General features: G+C 52.3%; 2 protein-coding genes across 2 annotated transcripts; one reads left to right on the forward strand and one right to left on the reverse strand.

Moving 5' to 3' along the window:
- The first annotated feature begins 2,851 nt into the window (after positions 1-2,851).
- LOC127760445 (60S ribosomal protein L18a-like protein) lies at positions 2,852-5,376 on the forward strand. The gene is made up of 4 exons (XM_052284709.1): positions 2,852-3,119; positions 3,817-3,895; positions 4,043-4,157; positions 5,130-5,376. The coding sequence occupies exons 1-4, from the start codon at positions 2,900-2,902 to the stop codon at positions 5,181-5,183; spliced, it is 468 nt and encodes a 155-aa protein (XP_052140669.1). The 5' UTR covers positions 2,852-2,899; the 3' UTR covers positions 5,184-5,376.
- Positions 5,377-6,696: 1,320 nt separating this feature from the next.
- LOC127767063 (GDSL esterase/lipase At4g10955-like) lies at positions 6,697-9,236 on the reverse strand. Its single transcript, XM_052292282.1, has 2 exons — positions 8,911-9,236; positions 6,697-7,739 (listed from the first exon to the last, which is right to left on the reverse strand). The coding sequence occupies exons 1-2, from the start codon at positions 9,024-9,026 to the stop codon at positions 6,776-6,778; spliced, it is 1,080 nt and encodes a 359-aa protein (XP_052148242.1). The 5' UTR covers positions 9,027-9,236; the 3' UTR covers positions 6,697-6,775.
- Positions 9,237-17,023: the final 7,787 nt, after the last annotated feature.

Below are 17,023 nucleotides of genomic sequence, written 5' to 3' on the forward strand. Positions count from 1 at the left end.
TATACCGTTTGGCTTACTCAACGATGGGAGCCTACCTTTCTCCTCTTTTTTTTTTAGTTTTGGCTGTTTTTCTCTCATCATCAATTCTATGGTTTTGGAAAAAGTACGAATTAGCCCCCCGAACTATTGCGGTCATCCGAATTATCCCCCGAACTACAAAACCGGGCATTCTTCACCCCCAACTATGCAAACCGGACAAATTACCCCCCTCGACCCAATCCGCGGTGGTTTTGATCCACGTGGCGTACGCGTGGCAGTCCAGTCAGCACTCTATTTATAAAAAAAATGTGGGACCCACCTGTCATCTCCTCATCCTCTTTTCCTCTCTCTTCTCTCTCACGGGGCGGCAGTGGGCTGGAGGAGGTGCGGTGGCGCACCTGCGGGCGGTGGAGGGCGCCGCCGCGGAGGCTCGCGCCTGGACGAAGTCCGCCTCCACCGCCGGCCGCCCGGACGAGGTTCGGCCTCCGCCGCCGGCCGCCCGGAGGAGGTCCGCCTCCGCCGCCGGCCGCCGATCGGACGAGGTCCGCCTCCGCCGCCTGCTGCCGACCGGGCGAGGACTGCCTCCGCCGCCGACTGCCCGGATGAGGTCCGCCCGCCGCTTGTTGCCATTCCGAGAGCATGCGCAAGAGAGAGCAGGGGGGATCCTTGGCGCCGCCCGCCGCCACCGTGTCCTCCCGCTGCAGCCGTCCGAGCTGTGGGCGCCTCCTCCGCCGCCCGAGCTTCGCTTCCGCCTATCGCCATCACCGCCCCGAGCTCTGCCCGCCGCCGTCATCTGCTTGCTCTGCGAGCGCCACCTCCACCGCCTCGACGAGCCGTGCATCGGCAGTTGCGGGCGTCTCGAGCTTCGCCGCCCCGAGCGCCGGCAGCTACAGGCTCCTCCTCCGCCACCCGAGCTCCGCCTCCGCACATTGTCGTCACCGCCCCTCTCCGCCGTTGCCTCTCGGTGACAGAGAGATGGAGGTCCGCCGCGGGCGCCCGTTCTTGGCGAGAAGAGAGAGAAGAGGGGACAAACTGACAAGCGGGCCCACGCGTACGCCACATGTACTACCACGTGTACTAACTGGACTGCCACATGTACGCCACGTGGACCAAACCCACCGCGGATTGAGTCGAGGGGGGTAATTTATCCGGTTTGCATAGTTGGGGGTGAAGAATGCCCGGTTTTGTGGTTCGGGGGGAGGGGTAATTCGGACGACCACGGTAGTTCGGGGGGGGGGGGGGGGGTAATTCGTACTTTTTTCTATGGTTTTAATTGCATTAGTAGTCGATGTATACAACTTTTAACATAATACCAAAGCGAAATGTTTCGAGTTCCAATCCCACATTCTCATCTTTTAGCTTACGCTTATGCTTATCAGCCAAAATTTAAATTTTCAATCTTAAATTTGAAGTTGATTTTATGGGTTTTCATTGAAGTTTATTTTTTAGTTTTTTTATATCGTTAAGAACAGATATATAAAACTTTTTTCTCAAATTATTTCTCATTTGTAAATATTGCTTGGTTTATTCCTCCAACAAGTGAAACGATGGGATATCTGATAGAGAAAATTGATATTTAGCCATTCTCGGATTAGGGTTTCGCCAGAATGCCATCGCCGAATGTGGCTTCGTTATAATGCCATCTTCAAAGGACCCCATCTTGCCACACTGCCATTTCAACCAATTTTGATTATTTGCAAATGTTTTCCACTATTTTGCTTATTTGGTTTGACCCAAATGCCCTTGCCTCAGCCATGGGGCTTGCTTGGCAGGAGCATCTTCCACCTTCGTCCGCCACCATCCTTCTCTCTCCGATGAACTCATGCCCCAAATTGATCTCTCTCCTTGGTTGCTCTCGCCCAAATTTGAATGCAAAAATCAGTTCCTCTCGTCCTCCTCATCAATTCCCCCGACAAATCCCACTCAAATTGGCTTAACTCCGTGGTGGATTTTGAAGTCCCTCTTCAATGGTGAGCTCTACCATGGCCGGCGTCGATCTCTCTCCCTGATGAGGTTGAAGGGCCCGCTCAAGCGGCTGGACGTTACAGGGTGGAGCTGGCTGCAGCTGCGCGCGTGAGCAGGTCCCCTCGATGAGGAGCTCCGCCGCGAGCAGGTCGCTGCCCACATCGAGGAGCTCATCGGAGAAGGGGATGACACCGTGGCGCGCGGTCAGGTCGAGTGCTTGGTGCGCCGCACCGCCGAGCCGAACTGTCGTCCTCGTCCGCGCCGGCGCCTTCCCCGTCCCAAGGCGCGCTGCCTTTCCCGTTCCCGGTCGCCGTCGCCACCGCCGGCAACTTGTGTGTGAACCCGGTGAGCTTCGCCGTCGAGCTGGTGAGGGCGGTGAAGGGCGGCGTCGGCACCATCCCCGACGTGGCCAGCTTTCTCATCTCGTAGCGGTACGGCGATGGTCCCGAGCTGCGCCAGCGCCACCCACCATCTACAACGAAGAGAGGATGAGGTAAGAGAAGAGAGATGAGATAGGATCCAAGGGTATTTTTATCATCTCAGTAAGAAAAAATCATTAAATTGAGAAGAAATAAATGAAATGGCATTGCAACATGTTGCTTCTGTTTGAGAGTAACATTTTAACGAAACCATTTTTAAAAGTGTCATTCTAGCGAAACCTGATCGCAAAATATCAATTTTCTCGACCGATTTATCGAGGGCCCGACACGGTCGTAGTAATAAGATGGCACGGTCCCGTTCGTCGATCAGCGTCACGAGCCATTAATTCCTTTCTCGCGACAGGAACAGTAGAATGGATCCCCCAGGTACGATCTGGACCGTCGGTCACGCATCGGACGGACCACGCGCGCTCGAGGCCCCCCGACCCCGTCGCTGTACATCCAAGCTGTCTAAACGCCCCTCGCCTGGGCTCTCGTCACCAGTGTGAACGCGGCAAGGAGGAAGAGAGGACGAGATGGGCGGCGGCGGCGACGAGCGCGAGAAGGCCAAGGGCGGCGGCGGCGGCGGAGGAGGAGGAGGTGGAGGAGGAGAGTACGGGACGTTCCAGGGCCCGCCCAGCTACCCGCCCCCGCGCCCGCCGGTCGTCGGGTACCCGCAGCCCGCGCCGCCGCCGGGGCTCTACGGCCAGGGCGATCCATACTACCGCCCCCGCGGCGGGTACCAGGGCATTCCCGGTAATGTTCTGGCCTGCCTGGTTTGGGGGATCACGAGGGATGCGGGTTAGGTTAGGTCTGGACTGGATCACTGGAATTTCGGTGGTGTGTGATCGGGCTCAAATCGTGGAGGGGTTCTGCTTGATCTGAACCATCTAGAACCGGTTGATGAGTGATTGGTCGAAATTGAGGTGAATTGGAGGATTAGAGGGCGTTTTCTTACAGATCTTTGGCATGATCACGCGATCAGGGATCTATCTGCTTGAAATTTACCGTGCTTTGTGGAATTGAAGTTTTTATTTACTGCCATTATGCAATTTTTTTCGTGTTGTTGGTCCAAGATATGCAAAATCTTAGGTGGTCTGCTTGAAACTTACGTGATGTCCAGTTGTAGGCGAGTAGTGTGCTCCTGTTGTTTAAAACTCATTGCTCCATTACTCCATAAACCTGGGCAGCTAGTGTAGTGACTACTGGGGTGGTGCTTAATGGCAAAATTAACACCTCTTTAGTACCTTAGTTTGATTGGAGTTTTGTATGTAATCAACGGTGAAATATTTTGGCACATGGAGTTCGATTTTTCTGACATAAAAAGCAGTCCTTTACAGAATTGAGTTAGTCCAGTCTTTATGTATTTATATTCCAAATTAACTAGTACTTATTCAGATAAGTTTTGTTACAAAATTACCAGTACATTGTAACCTCGTTGCTCTTCTTTCAGCTCGAGATTATGAAGCAGGTGCTCGTGGACATGGTCATGACCGCCTTCCTTGCTGTGGGATTGGCATTGGCTGGTTTTTGTAAGCGATCATTGCTTTGTTCTTCTATTTCTTATTGTAGCAACATCATCTTTGAAATCTGGAAAAAGTACCCCAAAAGTTTTAGGTGCATCATGCCATTTCTTGAACTGTACCTGCTTATCCTCATGACAAACCCTTGTTTTTTAGATTCATAGTCGGTTTCTTCCTCGGTGCTATTCCTTGGTATGTCGGAGCATTCCTACTGTGGTGTTCTAGAGTGGACTACAGGGAGAAACCAGGATATGTAGCATGCGCTATAGCGGTAAGTAACATAATTTATTCTTGAGTTCATCCGATACTATAACATTATTTGTTTTGATTCTTACTGCAGTGCATTGTACCATTTCTGCTGCCTATTCCATCTGTTCTTTTTGGTGTGTGTGATCAAACAGATCAGTACTAGTCATTTACAAGGAATACATAATTCCATTTGTCATACTTGTGTGTTGAAACTTGAAAATATATTTCTCATGACATGCTGATGTAAATATTAGTTCACCTCAGGATTGTACATGAAGTTTGTGTGCGCTTGTTTTTGGTTCCTCGTATAGCTGTTTACATGAATAATCTTCATGAAACAAAAACGAATGGTCAAGCACATCGGCTATTTGTCCATCTTGCTCTTGTAAGGCGTGAAGTTTGGTTTCTAAAAACAAAGCAACTATCAGACTTTGTTGTGCAAATACTGAATAATGCATCAGGAGCAAGTAGGGAACTAGGAATTGGACTGATGACTTTATAGATGTTAGCCTCAGCATTCCAGCAAAAAAAGTACTGCAAAAATAGGTTACAAGTACAATAATGAACTTGTTGTGTCTGATCTTTTTTTCAATGTTTTTTTCAATGTTGGTTCAGAAAAAAACAATAGAGTTAACTTCGTTCAATCATATACAGTGCATACCTTAGGTTACTGTTTTTCATGTTTGAAGCATCTCTGCTCTTCACCAGTTGCACGCTTGCTTGAGCCAATACCATTATAATCCACACGAGTTTTGGACATGTATGTAGCCAGAGCATATATATACATGAAGGATCAAGTCCATAGAACATTGTCGTACTTTAACATAATTCGTTCATTGATGCATATTCTCTTGGTAACACCAACAGCTAATGTAATGATAAGTGGAAATGGATTTGATGAAATTCTAGATTGATCAGTTATCTAGTTTCAGTCGTACCTTGTATTTTTTAAAAAAATTCCAGTCACTCTAATGGCATTTTTATGATGTAACAGGCTGTCCTTGCCACCATTGCTATAATAATCGGAGCTACCGCTGGAGCTGCTTAATTACATTTTACATTGTGTCGTTATTGTACATACTGTATATCTCATGGATGCACAAACATTTAGTATGTCGTCTGCGATGTACCTTATTCAGCTTTTCTTTTCCGTTTGATTTTTTAATGTTTAACAAGGAGAACGGATGCCCTTGTTCATGGTCATAAATAAATCAGGTTGAGACGATTTCGCCTTTTGAATACCTACATCTAATGTGACAGGAAAATAGAAGTTGTGGCTTGGTTTTCAACTTTTGTCACTGTCAACTGGTGATCTAGTAGTAGTCACTTGCTCGATCTGACAAGAAGTGTCTGATGAAGTCTGGATTTGTTATCCCATCGCAGAGCTTAAAAAGTAGTAATGTACTCCCTCTGTCCCATTTTAAGTCCAGTAGGATTTATGAAAAGTTTGTGAAAAAATAAAAAAAAAAGTCACGCATAAAGTACTATTTAAGTTTTATCATCTAATAACAATAAAAATATTAATCATAAAAAATTTCAAATAAAATGGACGATTAAACGTTGGACACATAATCCCACGACTATACTCAATAAGGTAGCTGTTTGGGTTACCAAAAAAAAAAAGTCATATTCACATTCACAGTTAGTTGTTTGGGTTGGAGATCACTGCAAAACCTTGAGTCTCTGTGTGCCCAGGGCCGAAGAGCAAAATACTTCCCACAGGGGAACATCTTCCAGGCAAAGCAAACAGCAAGCATGTCCTACACTTGGAGGAGTATCTGTCGAGGCCTTGGGGTACTGAAGAATGGGATGATATGGAGAGTTGGTAATGGTTCACACATAAATATTTGGTCTGACCCGTATTGGTCAGTGGCCAAACAAGGAAGCCAATTACGCCGAGGGGCAACAATATTATAACGGAGGTGGAGGAACTAATTGATCTAAGTACTAGGAGTTGGGATCTTGAGTTGCTAAGGCAAACTTTCTGGGAGTAGGATATTGACACAATTCGCTTGATCCCAGTGCACATTGAGATGGATGATGTACTGGCATGGCATTATGACGAGAAGGGGTTGTTTTTGGTGAAATCGGCATATAAAGTGCACCGAGAATGGGAGAGACAAAGACAAAGGAGAGGAAATGCAGCTACATCCAATGAGAGTAACAAGCCTGATCTTTTTCTGGAAGAAGGTATGGAATATGCAGGTTCCGAGAAAGGTGAAACACTTCATATGGAGGCTTTGTCATAACAGTTTGGCCCTGAGAACAAACCTGGGTCACTGAGGAATGGATATAGATACCAGGTGCGTTTCTGTGCAATCAAATGAATGAAATGAAGAATTTTGTAAATTCCAGCTTTAGTTCTTTTGCTATTAAGTATTGCCCTCGGGATTGTAATAAAATAGCGCATGCTATAGCGGCACTGGGTTGTAATGATCAGCTTCACAACATTCTTAGCTGGGATGATGTACCCCCTGAGGTGGTGAAGTTGGTGACCAGAGATCTCACTGGGATTGTTTTTCCAGGTCAAAAAAAAAAATGAATGTACGAGGCTTGTGCCATGCGCCATTCAAAAGAAAAATTCACATTTTCTTGGCTAGAGAAGCAAAAGAACACGATGCATTTACAAAATTCAGTTTCCTATGATTCATTCACATACAGCGACTTAAGGTGCCTATACATGAGCTTGCTATCATGAACGGCCAACTGGAGTTCATAATCATCTGACCACCATTGCTGCAACCCATGAGCTTCAAGGAACTTCTTTGGTCCTTTGGCAATCACAAACAGCTTGGAATGAGTCCCAGAATGGCCATCATGCTTCTCGGCAGTAACAGTGGCGACACCGCTGCGATCAGCATAAAAGCAGCAAATGTAGTCACAGCTGTTTATGTACAGGTTTGGCACCCATCTCTTTACCTCCTTGATCAGCTTTTCTTCTCCAATTTCAGAAGCTGCTCCTCCATCCTCTGTTGGGTGAGAAAGTTCTGTAGCATTTGAAGAACTTCCACTGACATATCTCTTCAAGACCTTGCCAGCTTTCTCCTGAAGTTTCCTCAGCCCCATGCCAAGTGAGACTGATGGTGGATTGAACAGATGGCATTCTACAAAGATCCCATCTTGAGCCAAAGTCTTGCCAACCTGCAGAGCAAAGCCTGCCCCCAGGGAATGCCCAGCAATGCACACATTGTTGCTGCCATGCTTGTCGATCGCCGACTTGAGCGCCTCGAGAGCACCGGTGAACCTGACAGAGCCCCTCAAGCTCTCCATGGTGAAGAACCGGAAGTCGTCTTCGAGGTCTCTCACAACTGTCGACTGCTTAAGTACTGTTCCCCTTATCGCGAGGACAACCTTCGGGGCGCCATTAGGTCTCAACACTATCAAGTCTGATAGGGCAGCAAGCTGGTCCCATTCTAGCAGCACACCATATATGGATCCATCTCTAGAATCAATTAGAGGACGCACCAGCTTGTACTTGAATGGCTTCCACCAGTTAGGAGCAAGGGCGCTTTCACCGTTTCTCTTCTCCTGCCTGTCTAGCTCCAGTAGATACGCAGCCTGCACGAAGCATGAAACCGCAATTCTTCGGTAGTTGGGATCTGTCCTGAAGAAGCATAAATAATGCTGTTAAATCAGTGCTACCCACATTACTAGTTTGGTTATCAAACATTACAAAAAGGCATGATCTCCAGAGATGGAAACAAAACAGGGAACTCATATCCCTAGGACAAGAATGTGGACTAAATTTCATTTACATTTAAGCAAAATTATGGACACGACACTGCACATAGAGAGTAGTATATATTTTTTTTTTGTTCAATGCACCATGTTAAAGCCATAAAATTTGACATGTTCCTTTACCTGAAAATTATTTCCACTACACGACCAGCATTCTACAAGCTGGAGTATGACAAGCGATCAACTAACATATTGCCAACAATCCTAGTTACTACTTCATTCAATTTGTTTACAGCCTTGACTGGTGATAAAAAAAAACATGATATTGGCATGGTACTATCTAGTTGCCATCATACTGAAATATGACGAACACACATTACCTCGGGAATTGGTTGCAACAGCTGTTTGCACCACATTCCTCTGCTTTTTCAGTTATGTACTTATGTATGACTTCTCAATGGGCAACTGTATTTTATACATAATATCTTTTAGGACTAGCTCTGTAGGTTTCATAAAGAAACACCAGGAATCCTTAAGCTCCATGCACACGACTGACACGAGGTTCGATCAAATAGCACGAAAAATCCCTGAACTCCACGCAGAGTTAACCATTTCTCAGGCAGGCAGGTAAAAATCCCGTAACAATTCACAGTTCTAGACAAGTGACCCAAGCACGCGTAAGGCCATTCCCAACCTAATGTCTAAAATGGTGTCTATAGCATTAAATAAGCTGCCACATAGGATGAAAAATAATATGACAAATGAATAAATGAGGAAAGAGAAGGACATCGTTTCTACATAACATCCAAGACATCATGTGAGATAAGTAGCATTAAATTTAAATATGGAATAGTGGTATTTGCATTGGAAGATTAGTGTCTAGTACTAATTTCTCGATGACGTGGAGTTTATGAAAACTCTGTCTAGTGTTTTGGGTTGGGAATGGCCTAACACTCCAAACATCTCAGACATGTAGTAATGATGTAAACAAAAACCGTACGCGAGTGACCAAGAATGGGAGCACATGTGCATGTTCATGGACGATCCAACAGCGGAAGGAGGAGGGAGGGAGAAGGGATGGGTCGCGAACCACCAACCAGCTCGAGCGGATGAGGTCCCTCCAGCTGGGGTTGGAGATGTTGCGGGGCCCCGTCGCGTGGAACTCCCACAGCACCTGCTTCCCGCCACCTCCGCCGCCGCCGTTGCTCCCCATCGTCGATCCCCTCCGCCCGTCGCTCTCGCTCTCGCACCACCGGTTGATTAGCGGAGAAAGAAAGGGAAGGCGGGAGAGGGGGGCGGCGCGCCGGTGCCGCCGATCGAGGAGGCGCTCGTCAACGTCGGAGAGAAGGAAGGGGGTGGATGGATCCGTGGCCCGTGCGGGCGGGGAAGAATATACGGGGCGCCAACGCGGCGGCGGGTGGGAAATCTCGCGCGCGCTGATGCACGCAACGGCCTCGCCAGGTCGTTTTATTACTGTACTTTTGCGTGTTCGGTTGCGAGGTCAAACGGTCAAGGCGTCACGCTGCTGCTGTTGCCTGTTGGTGGTGGTCATCTGTAGCTAGGAAACAAACAGAATCTAACAGAAATAACCTTTTCATTAGGTGTTACTAGGTCACTTATTTAAAGGCAGAAGACGTAAGTTCGAGAATTTGATTAGCAAATTTTAATATGGGCACGAATATTGTGTTGTTTTTTTTTTCGGTTTCTTATGCCGAGTATGGTGTATATATATTTTAATATGTTCAGGTGCAATATTCTAATAGGATGTCTAAGAGCAGCTCCGGTGTGAGACAAAAACCGACGCGGGCAGAAAAAACCGAACCAGATACATTGTAGAAGCCGGCTACTATGTGTCAGACCGAAAATCGATGTCCCAAAACAAGTCAAACTCAGTTGACTAAATAAGTATTTGTCACGGAGAGAAAGAACAAGTGGCTGATAGATGGGAAAATGCAGTCCAGCCACCTCTCTCGTTCCCCTCCAGTTGGATGCTGACCTTGTCTTAACTCCAGAAGTCACCGCTAGACGTCGCCGCCATTGAGCGGGTGCAGGTGGGCGATCAAATTTCTAAACCAAATAGAAACTAAACACTATTAAAATTGCCAAATATTGGTAAGGGCAATTTAGGTCTCAAACCAAACTAGCCCAAAATTTAGAGCTCTACGTGCTTTTAATCTTTTCAGCCATAGCTAGCGAAAATTTAAATTTTAAAAACTTAATTTTAGAGTTGATTTTGTTGTTATCGTAGTTTACTTTTCAGCATTACCTTTTTAAGTTATTAGGAACACATATCCAACGTTTGGCCATCCGTCTTATTTGAAAAATTTTAAAAAATTAGTCACTCATAAATTACTATTTATATTTTATCATCTAATAATAATAAAAATACTAGTCTTTCTTTTTTCAAATAAGACGGACGATCAAACGTTGAACATGAAAACCCAAAACTACACTTATTTGGGACGGAGGGCGTGATATTCAGTAGAAACAATTTCTCCTAGGGGGCTGCTATATAACGGTATCCCGTTTTTCGAACGGGATGATCCCAAGTAGGTATCAGGTGTGTGTCGGAGATACGGACCCAGGGGTATGTGAAGTAGAGGGGAATTACTTTCCCTCCGGCCACGTGACTCTGCAAGTTAGCCCCATTCGCGTGTCACGCGAGTCGTGGAAGCGGCGAGGGGGGGGGGGCCTCGGGGCATGGCGTCACCCCCTCGGGCTATCCTGCGGCTTCGCCCCGAGGCCCTCACCCAGCTGCCACGCGGCGGAGGGAGAGAGCGAGAGCACAGGCTGAACAGCCATAAATGTGCGACGCCCCAACTATCCCTCACCGTATTTAATGCGGTAAGGGCAGAGGTGCGGCGTGCCTAGCTAACCTCTGTCCAACGGATGTGACCGGTCTGTGACCGGCCTGACACCGTCACATCCGACGGATAGGGTAACCATGTCCTCACGTCGCCCTTGTACCCGGTGGAGTGGGGGTGGGTATGACCCGTCACGTCCGAGCGTCACTCGAGGAAGGGCTGTCACAGGTCATCGTTCATTTATGAGGGAATGACAGGGCTGTCCCCCGTGTCAGGCGGGGGACGACGCCTGGTTCCACTCGAGAACCGGTTGTTGCTTAGCTTCCGGGAGAAGGTACGGTTTAAAGCCCAGGAAAAGTGGAGTGGGATCCCCCTCCGAGAGAGGGTAGGTAGAGACGGTGCATGTGGTATCCCCTTGAGCTATAAAAGGAGGACCTTGCCCACTGAGACGGGGGGTGGGGGGACGCCGAGAAAACCTGAACTCCAGAAGAGAGGAAGCGAGTGCGCTTTCTAGAGTGAAGAAATCTTTGTAAAACACATCCATAATCCCAAACACAGGAATAGGGTGTTACGCTCCATAGCGGCCCGAACCTGTATAATCCGACTGCGTGCAAGCTTGCCGATAATCCTAGGGACGAGCGAGTGATTTCCAAGAGATGAGCCTCCGCCCCCGGCCGAACTCACAAATGGGGGGTCTCACGATTCCCCGCTATTGAGGATCTCTCCTCGACAGCTGGCGCGCCAGGTAGGGGCCGGTTGCGCATTCCGAGAGGAAGTCGCTTTCTTCCGTCCCAATTTTCTCCAGGCCTTAGCCGACCATGGTCGAGGTCCTGGAAGTAGAGGAGGAGGCGGTGGCGTTTACTCCCACCCCGTCAGGGAGTGGGGATTCCGGCGAGAGCCGAGGTCCTCGTCGCCGTCGCCATGGTTCTCCATCTCCTCCCCGCCGCGAACCTTCGCGGAGGGAGGATCCCACTCGTTCGGGTGATTCAGCTCTCTCTCCGCCCCCTGGCGGAGGGAGGCTGCGACGCACCGGGGCACGCCGCCGTCTTGACTATGGAGACGGCGGTTCGCCCCAAGGCGCGCTTCAGGCAGCAGGCGCCCTTTTGCGGCATCCCCCGGTAAACCCGGAGCCGGAGACTCCTGTTCAGCGCTGGTTGGACGACGTGGCCAACTTGGTCACTACTGCCCAGCGGCAGTTAGCCACGAGTGGCCGATCCGCTGCCGCTGGTACGTCGCATACCTCGGTCACCCTCTCCTCGTCGGTAAGGAGAAGGGCTCGTCGATCGGCCACGATCTCGAGGCGGTCCACGGTTCCAACATCGTCAGGGGCCTCGGAAAGCCGGAGGCGTCATGACGGCCTCTACGGGACGCAGGACGCTCGAATCAACATCGAGCGACGCCGAGACGAGCGCCGAGCTGCCCGTATCGGGGAAGGCGCCTCCTCATCTGGAGCGCCACGCTCCTCTTCACGAGGCGGCCCTCCTCCCACACTCACCCCTAGGGGGACGGGTTGTAGGGCCTTTGTGGCGAGTCTCCGGAATGTCCGGTGGCCCCCGAAGTTTCGCCCCAACCTTACGTAGAAGTATGATGGTAGCATCAATCCCTTCGAGTTCCTCCAGATCTACACCACGGTTATCGTGGCGGCAGGGGGTGACGACCGGGTCATAGCGAATTACTTTCCTATGGCCCTCAAGGGTCAGGCGCGTGGCTGGTTGATGACCCAGCCCCCCGGCTCCATTCACTCCTGGGAGGATCTGTGCCAGCAGTTCATTACGAACTTCCAGGGCACGTATCCCCGCCCGGGGGAAGAGGCGGACCTACACGCTGTACGGCGGAAGGATGATGAGTCCCTTCGTTCGTACATACAACGCTTCTGTCAGGTCCGCGACACCATTCCGTGCATCCCAGCCCATGCGGTTGTATATGCATTCCGGAACGGCGTGCGGCATAATCGCATGCTGGAGAAGATCGCCTCCAAGGAGCCAAAGACCACTGCCGAGCTCTTCGAGCTGGCAGACAAGGTGGCCCGGAAAGAGGAGGCATGGGCCTGGAACTCTCCCGGCACCGGTGCGGCGGCTGCGGCTACCCCCGAATCTGCCCCCCGCTTTAAGCGGCGAGATAGGAGAGGCAAAAGGAAACCAGCCCGCTCCGATGACGAGGGCCATGTCCTTGCAGCAGACGGGCCCATGCGGGCCCCGCGCAAAGGAAAGGCCACCGACGATAGGCCGAGCCCCACCGTTCCCTCCGGCGAGGGCCGGTCGGCAGACAAGTGGTGCTCGGTACACAACACTTACCGCCACAGTCTCGCCGACTGCCGCTCGGTCAAGAATTTGGCCGAGCGGTTCCGAAAGGCTGATGAGGAAAAGCGGCAGGGTCGACGGGAGGGCAAAGCCCCCGCGACCTCAACCGGTGACCGGCGAGGGGAGGCCAAGGACAAGGCCCCCGCCGATGATGGCGGAGACGGTGAGGATCTGGATTTCCAGATACCTTAGGGGACCGTCGCCACGCTCGACGGGAGGGCTTGCGCTCACACCTCTCGCCGAAGCTTCAAGGCCATGAAGCGGGAGCTTCTGGCCGTTGTTCCTAGGCATGAGGTGGTCCGGAAGGCGCATTGGTCGGAGGTGAAGCTCACATTCGACCAGAGCGACCATCCAACGGTGCTCGCTCAGGGGGGGGGGGAAGTTGGCCATGGTGGTCTCCTCGACCATCCACAACGTCAAGATGAAGCGTGTGCTGGTGGATGGGGGGGCCAGTCTGAGCATCATCTCCCCGGCTGCCTTTGACGTGCTCAAAGCCCCAGGGATGAAGCTCCAGCCGTCGCTCCCAATCATTGGCGTTACTCCGGGGCACACGTGGCCGCTTGGCCACGTAGAGCTTCCAGTGACCTTCGGTGACTCCACCAACTTCCGCACCGAGCGGATCGACTTCGATGTGGCGGACCACAATCTGCCCTACAATGCGGTTCTAGGCAAACCTGCGTTGGTGAAGTTCATGGTCGCCACCCACTACGCCTACCTCCAGATGAAGATGCCGGGTCCTGCTGGTCCCATTACCGTCCTTGGTGATGTCAAGGTCGCTCTCACCTGCGCGGAGCAGCGCGCAGACAACCTGGCGGTGGCCACGGAGCCGCAGGCCCCAGAAGCCTCTGCGTCCCGCGCTTCCAAGAAGCGCCTCACCTCGGCTGACGAGGTGCCCGTCAAGAAAATCCCCCTTGGCGACGATCCGTCCAAGACCGCCAAGATTGGCGGAACCTTGGACGCCAAATAGGAAGGCGCGCTCGTCTCCTTCCTGCGGGCGAATTCTGACGTTTTCGCATGGAAGCCGTCAGATATGCCCGGGGTCCCCAGGGAGGTGATCGAGCACCGCCTTGCCGTGCGGCCGGATGCGCGACCTGTCCGGCAGAAAGTGCGGCGTCAAGCCCCGGAGCGGCAGGCCTTCATCAGGGAGGAAGTGGCGCGGCTCCTGGAGGCTGATTTCATTCGCGAGGTGATCCATCCGGAGTGGCTGGCAAACCCGGTGGTCGTCCCGAAGGCCAATGGCAAGCTACGGATGTGCATCAACTACACCGACCTCAACAAGGCATGCCCCAAAGATCCCTTCCCTCTACCACGCATAGATCAAATAGTCGACTCCACTGAGGGGTGCGACCTTTTGTGTTTTCTAGATGCATACTCTGGATACCATCAGATTCGTATGGCTAGGGAAGATGAGGAAAAAACCGCCTTTATTACTCCTGTGGGCACCTTTTGTTATAAAACTATGCCTTTTGGGTTGAAGAATGCAGGCCCTACTTTTCAGCGCATGACTCGCATTACATTAAGTAATCAGATAGGGCACAATGTAGAGGCGTATGTCGATGATCTGGTGGTAAAGACGCACCACTAGGACACGTTGCTACAGGACCTGGCCGAAACTTTCGATAGTCTTAGGTCCACGCGCGTAAAGCTGAATCCCGATAAGTGTGTGTTCGGCGTGCCAGCGGGCAAACTTCTCGGTTTTCTAGTCTCTTCCCGAGGCATAGAAGCGAATCCTGAGAAAATACGCGCGATAGAGAGGATGCGCCCCCCCCAGAAAGCTTAGGGATGTGCAGTGCGTCACTGGATGCATGGCCGCCCTGAGTCGATTTATATCGAGGCTGGGTGAGAGGGCGCTGCCCCTATTCAAGCTTTGGTAGGTGGCCCCGAGCCTTATGATCCCGAGGCAGTCCGGGATCCCCCCGGGACCTCCGAACAGGCGCGCTCCGAGTCATCAGCCCCTGACAACACGAACTGGCCCCGCCGAAAGGTGCAGCGGCCCGTCTACTTTGTTAGCGAAGCACTTTGAGATGCGAAAACCCGGTATCCGTAGGCCCAGAAAATGCTTTATGCCGTCTTAATGGCCTCAAGGAAGTTGCGTCATTACTTCCAAGCGCATCGGGTTTCCATAGTGTCGACATACCCTCTTGGCCAAATTTTGCACAACTGAGAGGGTACTGGACGAGTGGTAAAATGGCCCATCAAGCTGGCCGAGTTCGATCTGCACTTCGAACCGCGGCACGCGATCAAAAGTCAAGTTCTGGCTGACTTCATCGCGGAATGGACCCCGGTGGACGAACCTGTTCCGTCCAATGTCCCCTTTCCCCTTCCCGGAGAAGAAAAGGATCCAAACGCCGACATTCGCGGCGGGCACTGGGTTATGCATTTTGACGTCTCCCTCAACCTTCAAGGTGCAGGTGCCGGAGTCACGCTGACCTCGCCAAACGGGGATGTCCTCAAATACGTCGTTCGTCTCGACTTCCGAGCCATGAACAACATGGCAGAATATGAAGGGCTCCTCGCGGGATTGAGGGTGGCAGCCGGAATGGGCATCCGCCGTCTCCTGGTCTTGGGTGACTCCCAGTTGGTCGTAAATCAAGTATCCAAAGAGTATCAGTGCACCGATCCGCAAATGGAAGCGTACGTCCGCGAGGTACGGCGCATGGAACGCCACTTCGACGGACTTGAGCTCCGGCACGTGCTCCGACGCGACAACACAATTGCTGACGAGTTGTTGCGTGTTGCGTCGGCACGAGCCCCACTCCCCCCAGGGACCTTCGAGGAAAGGCTCGCGCAACCATCGGCACGACTGAGCCCTTTGAGGGGCCCCAATGACACGCCCTCCGACCCGACTCCGAGCGACCTCGATCCGCCGACGGATTGTGGCTTCAAACTCCTGTGCGGAGAAGGCACGATCATCCAAGGCCCTGCGTTCAGCCGCGAGTGCCGTCGTCTGGGCCCGCAGCGAGGCGTCGGCCTTCGATGCCCGCTGCTCGTGGGCAGCGGCTGCGTCGAGGATGCCGCGCGCGTCCCTGATCCTCTTCGCCAAGTCCTCGGCGTGAGCCTCATACTGAAGGCGGATATCGCCCAGCGCTTCATCCAGGACGCTCAAGGCGATCAGCGCCGCCTGCCGCTCCTCCTCCGCCTCCCGCATGACGGAGTCCAGTGCCTCCTCGCGCGCCTGGATTTTGGCTAGTTGGGTTTGACGCATTTTGCGCCCCACCCTTACCATGTCGTCCACGGCGCGACGCCCCTCGTCGACTCGCGCGTGGTCCGCGGCGAGCTGTGCCCACTCTGCATCCAGGGCCGCCCGCTCTTCTGCCAGGGCTTGAACTTGGGTGTTCAGCCCCTCTCGTACAGTGGAGTCGGCGGCGGCGAGCACCTGCAGAAGTGGCTCCATACTCGCCGGAGTCGGGGGGGAAAAGGCCGCGGTCCGCCCCCGGGATGACGGGGTACTGCTGGATCCCCCGTGAGACTAGGGGCTGCTCTCGGTCCCCCCTTCTGAGAGGCCAGCCTCGAGGGCGCCCCAAGCGCAAGGGGGAACGGCTGTCCCTCTCACCCCCCGCTTCGGGTCCTCGAGTGGATTCAGCCTCGGCCTCGGGCTCGGGCTCGGGACCGCCCGCAGCCTCGACCTCAACCTCGGGCTCGGGACCACCTCCGGCTTCGGCTCCCAGGCCGCGACCTCCCTCACCCCCCGATCCTGGGTGGTGCTCCGCATGGACCCTGGTCCCGGAGCCACCCCCGAGAGGAGCGTCGCCACCCCTGCTGCCCGCAGCAGGACGGGTCCCGCCTGAGGGTCGCTCGGGATCGGGCCCGGTGCGTGTCCTCTGGGTCCCGCCGCGAGGCTACGAAAACCCCGCGGCCTTGGTCTGGCCGGGCCCGGACTGCCCCGACCGTTCAGATCTCGTCCCTTGCGGGGGGTCTGACCCTGAGATTCCCTGAGAAGGAATCTCGCTACAAGAGAACCCAGATCGTGTTAATAAAAGAAAAAGAAGGAACAAGAAAATGGGTTGGGTAAGAGCACCGAAGTGAGCGCCAACAATCGTACCTACGGGGAGGGCGGTTGAAGGTCCACTTTGGGGGCTCGATGAAACCCACCCCCCCCCCCCCGG

Source organism: Oryza glaberrima, chromosome 1, assembly GCF_000147395.1.
Source record: "Oryza glaberrima chromosome 1, OglaRS2, whole genome shotgun sequence".
In the NCBI taxonomy this organism is placed as follows: Eukaryota; Viridiplantae; Streptophyta; class Magnoliopsida; order Poales; family Poaceae; genus Oryza; species Oryza glaberrima.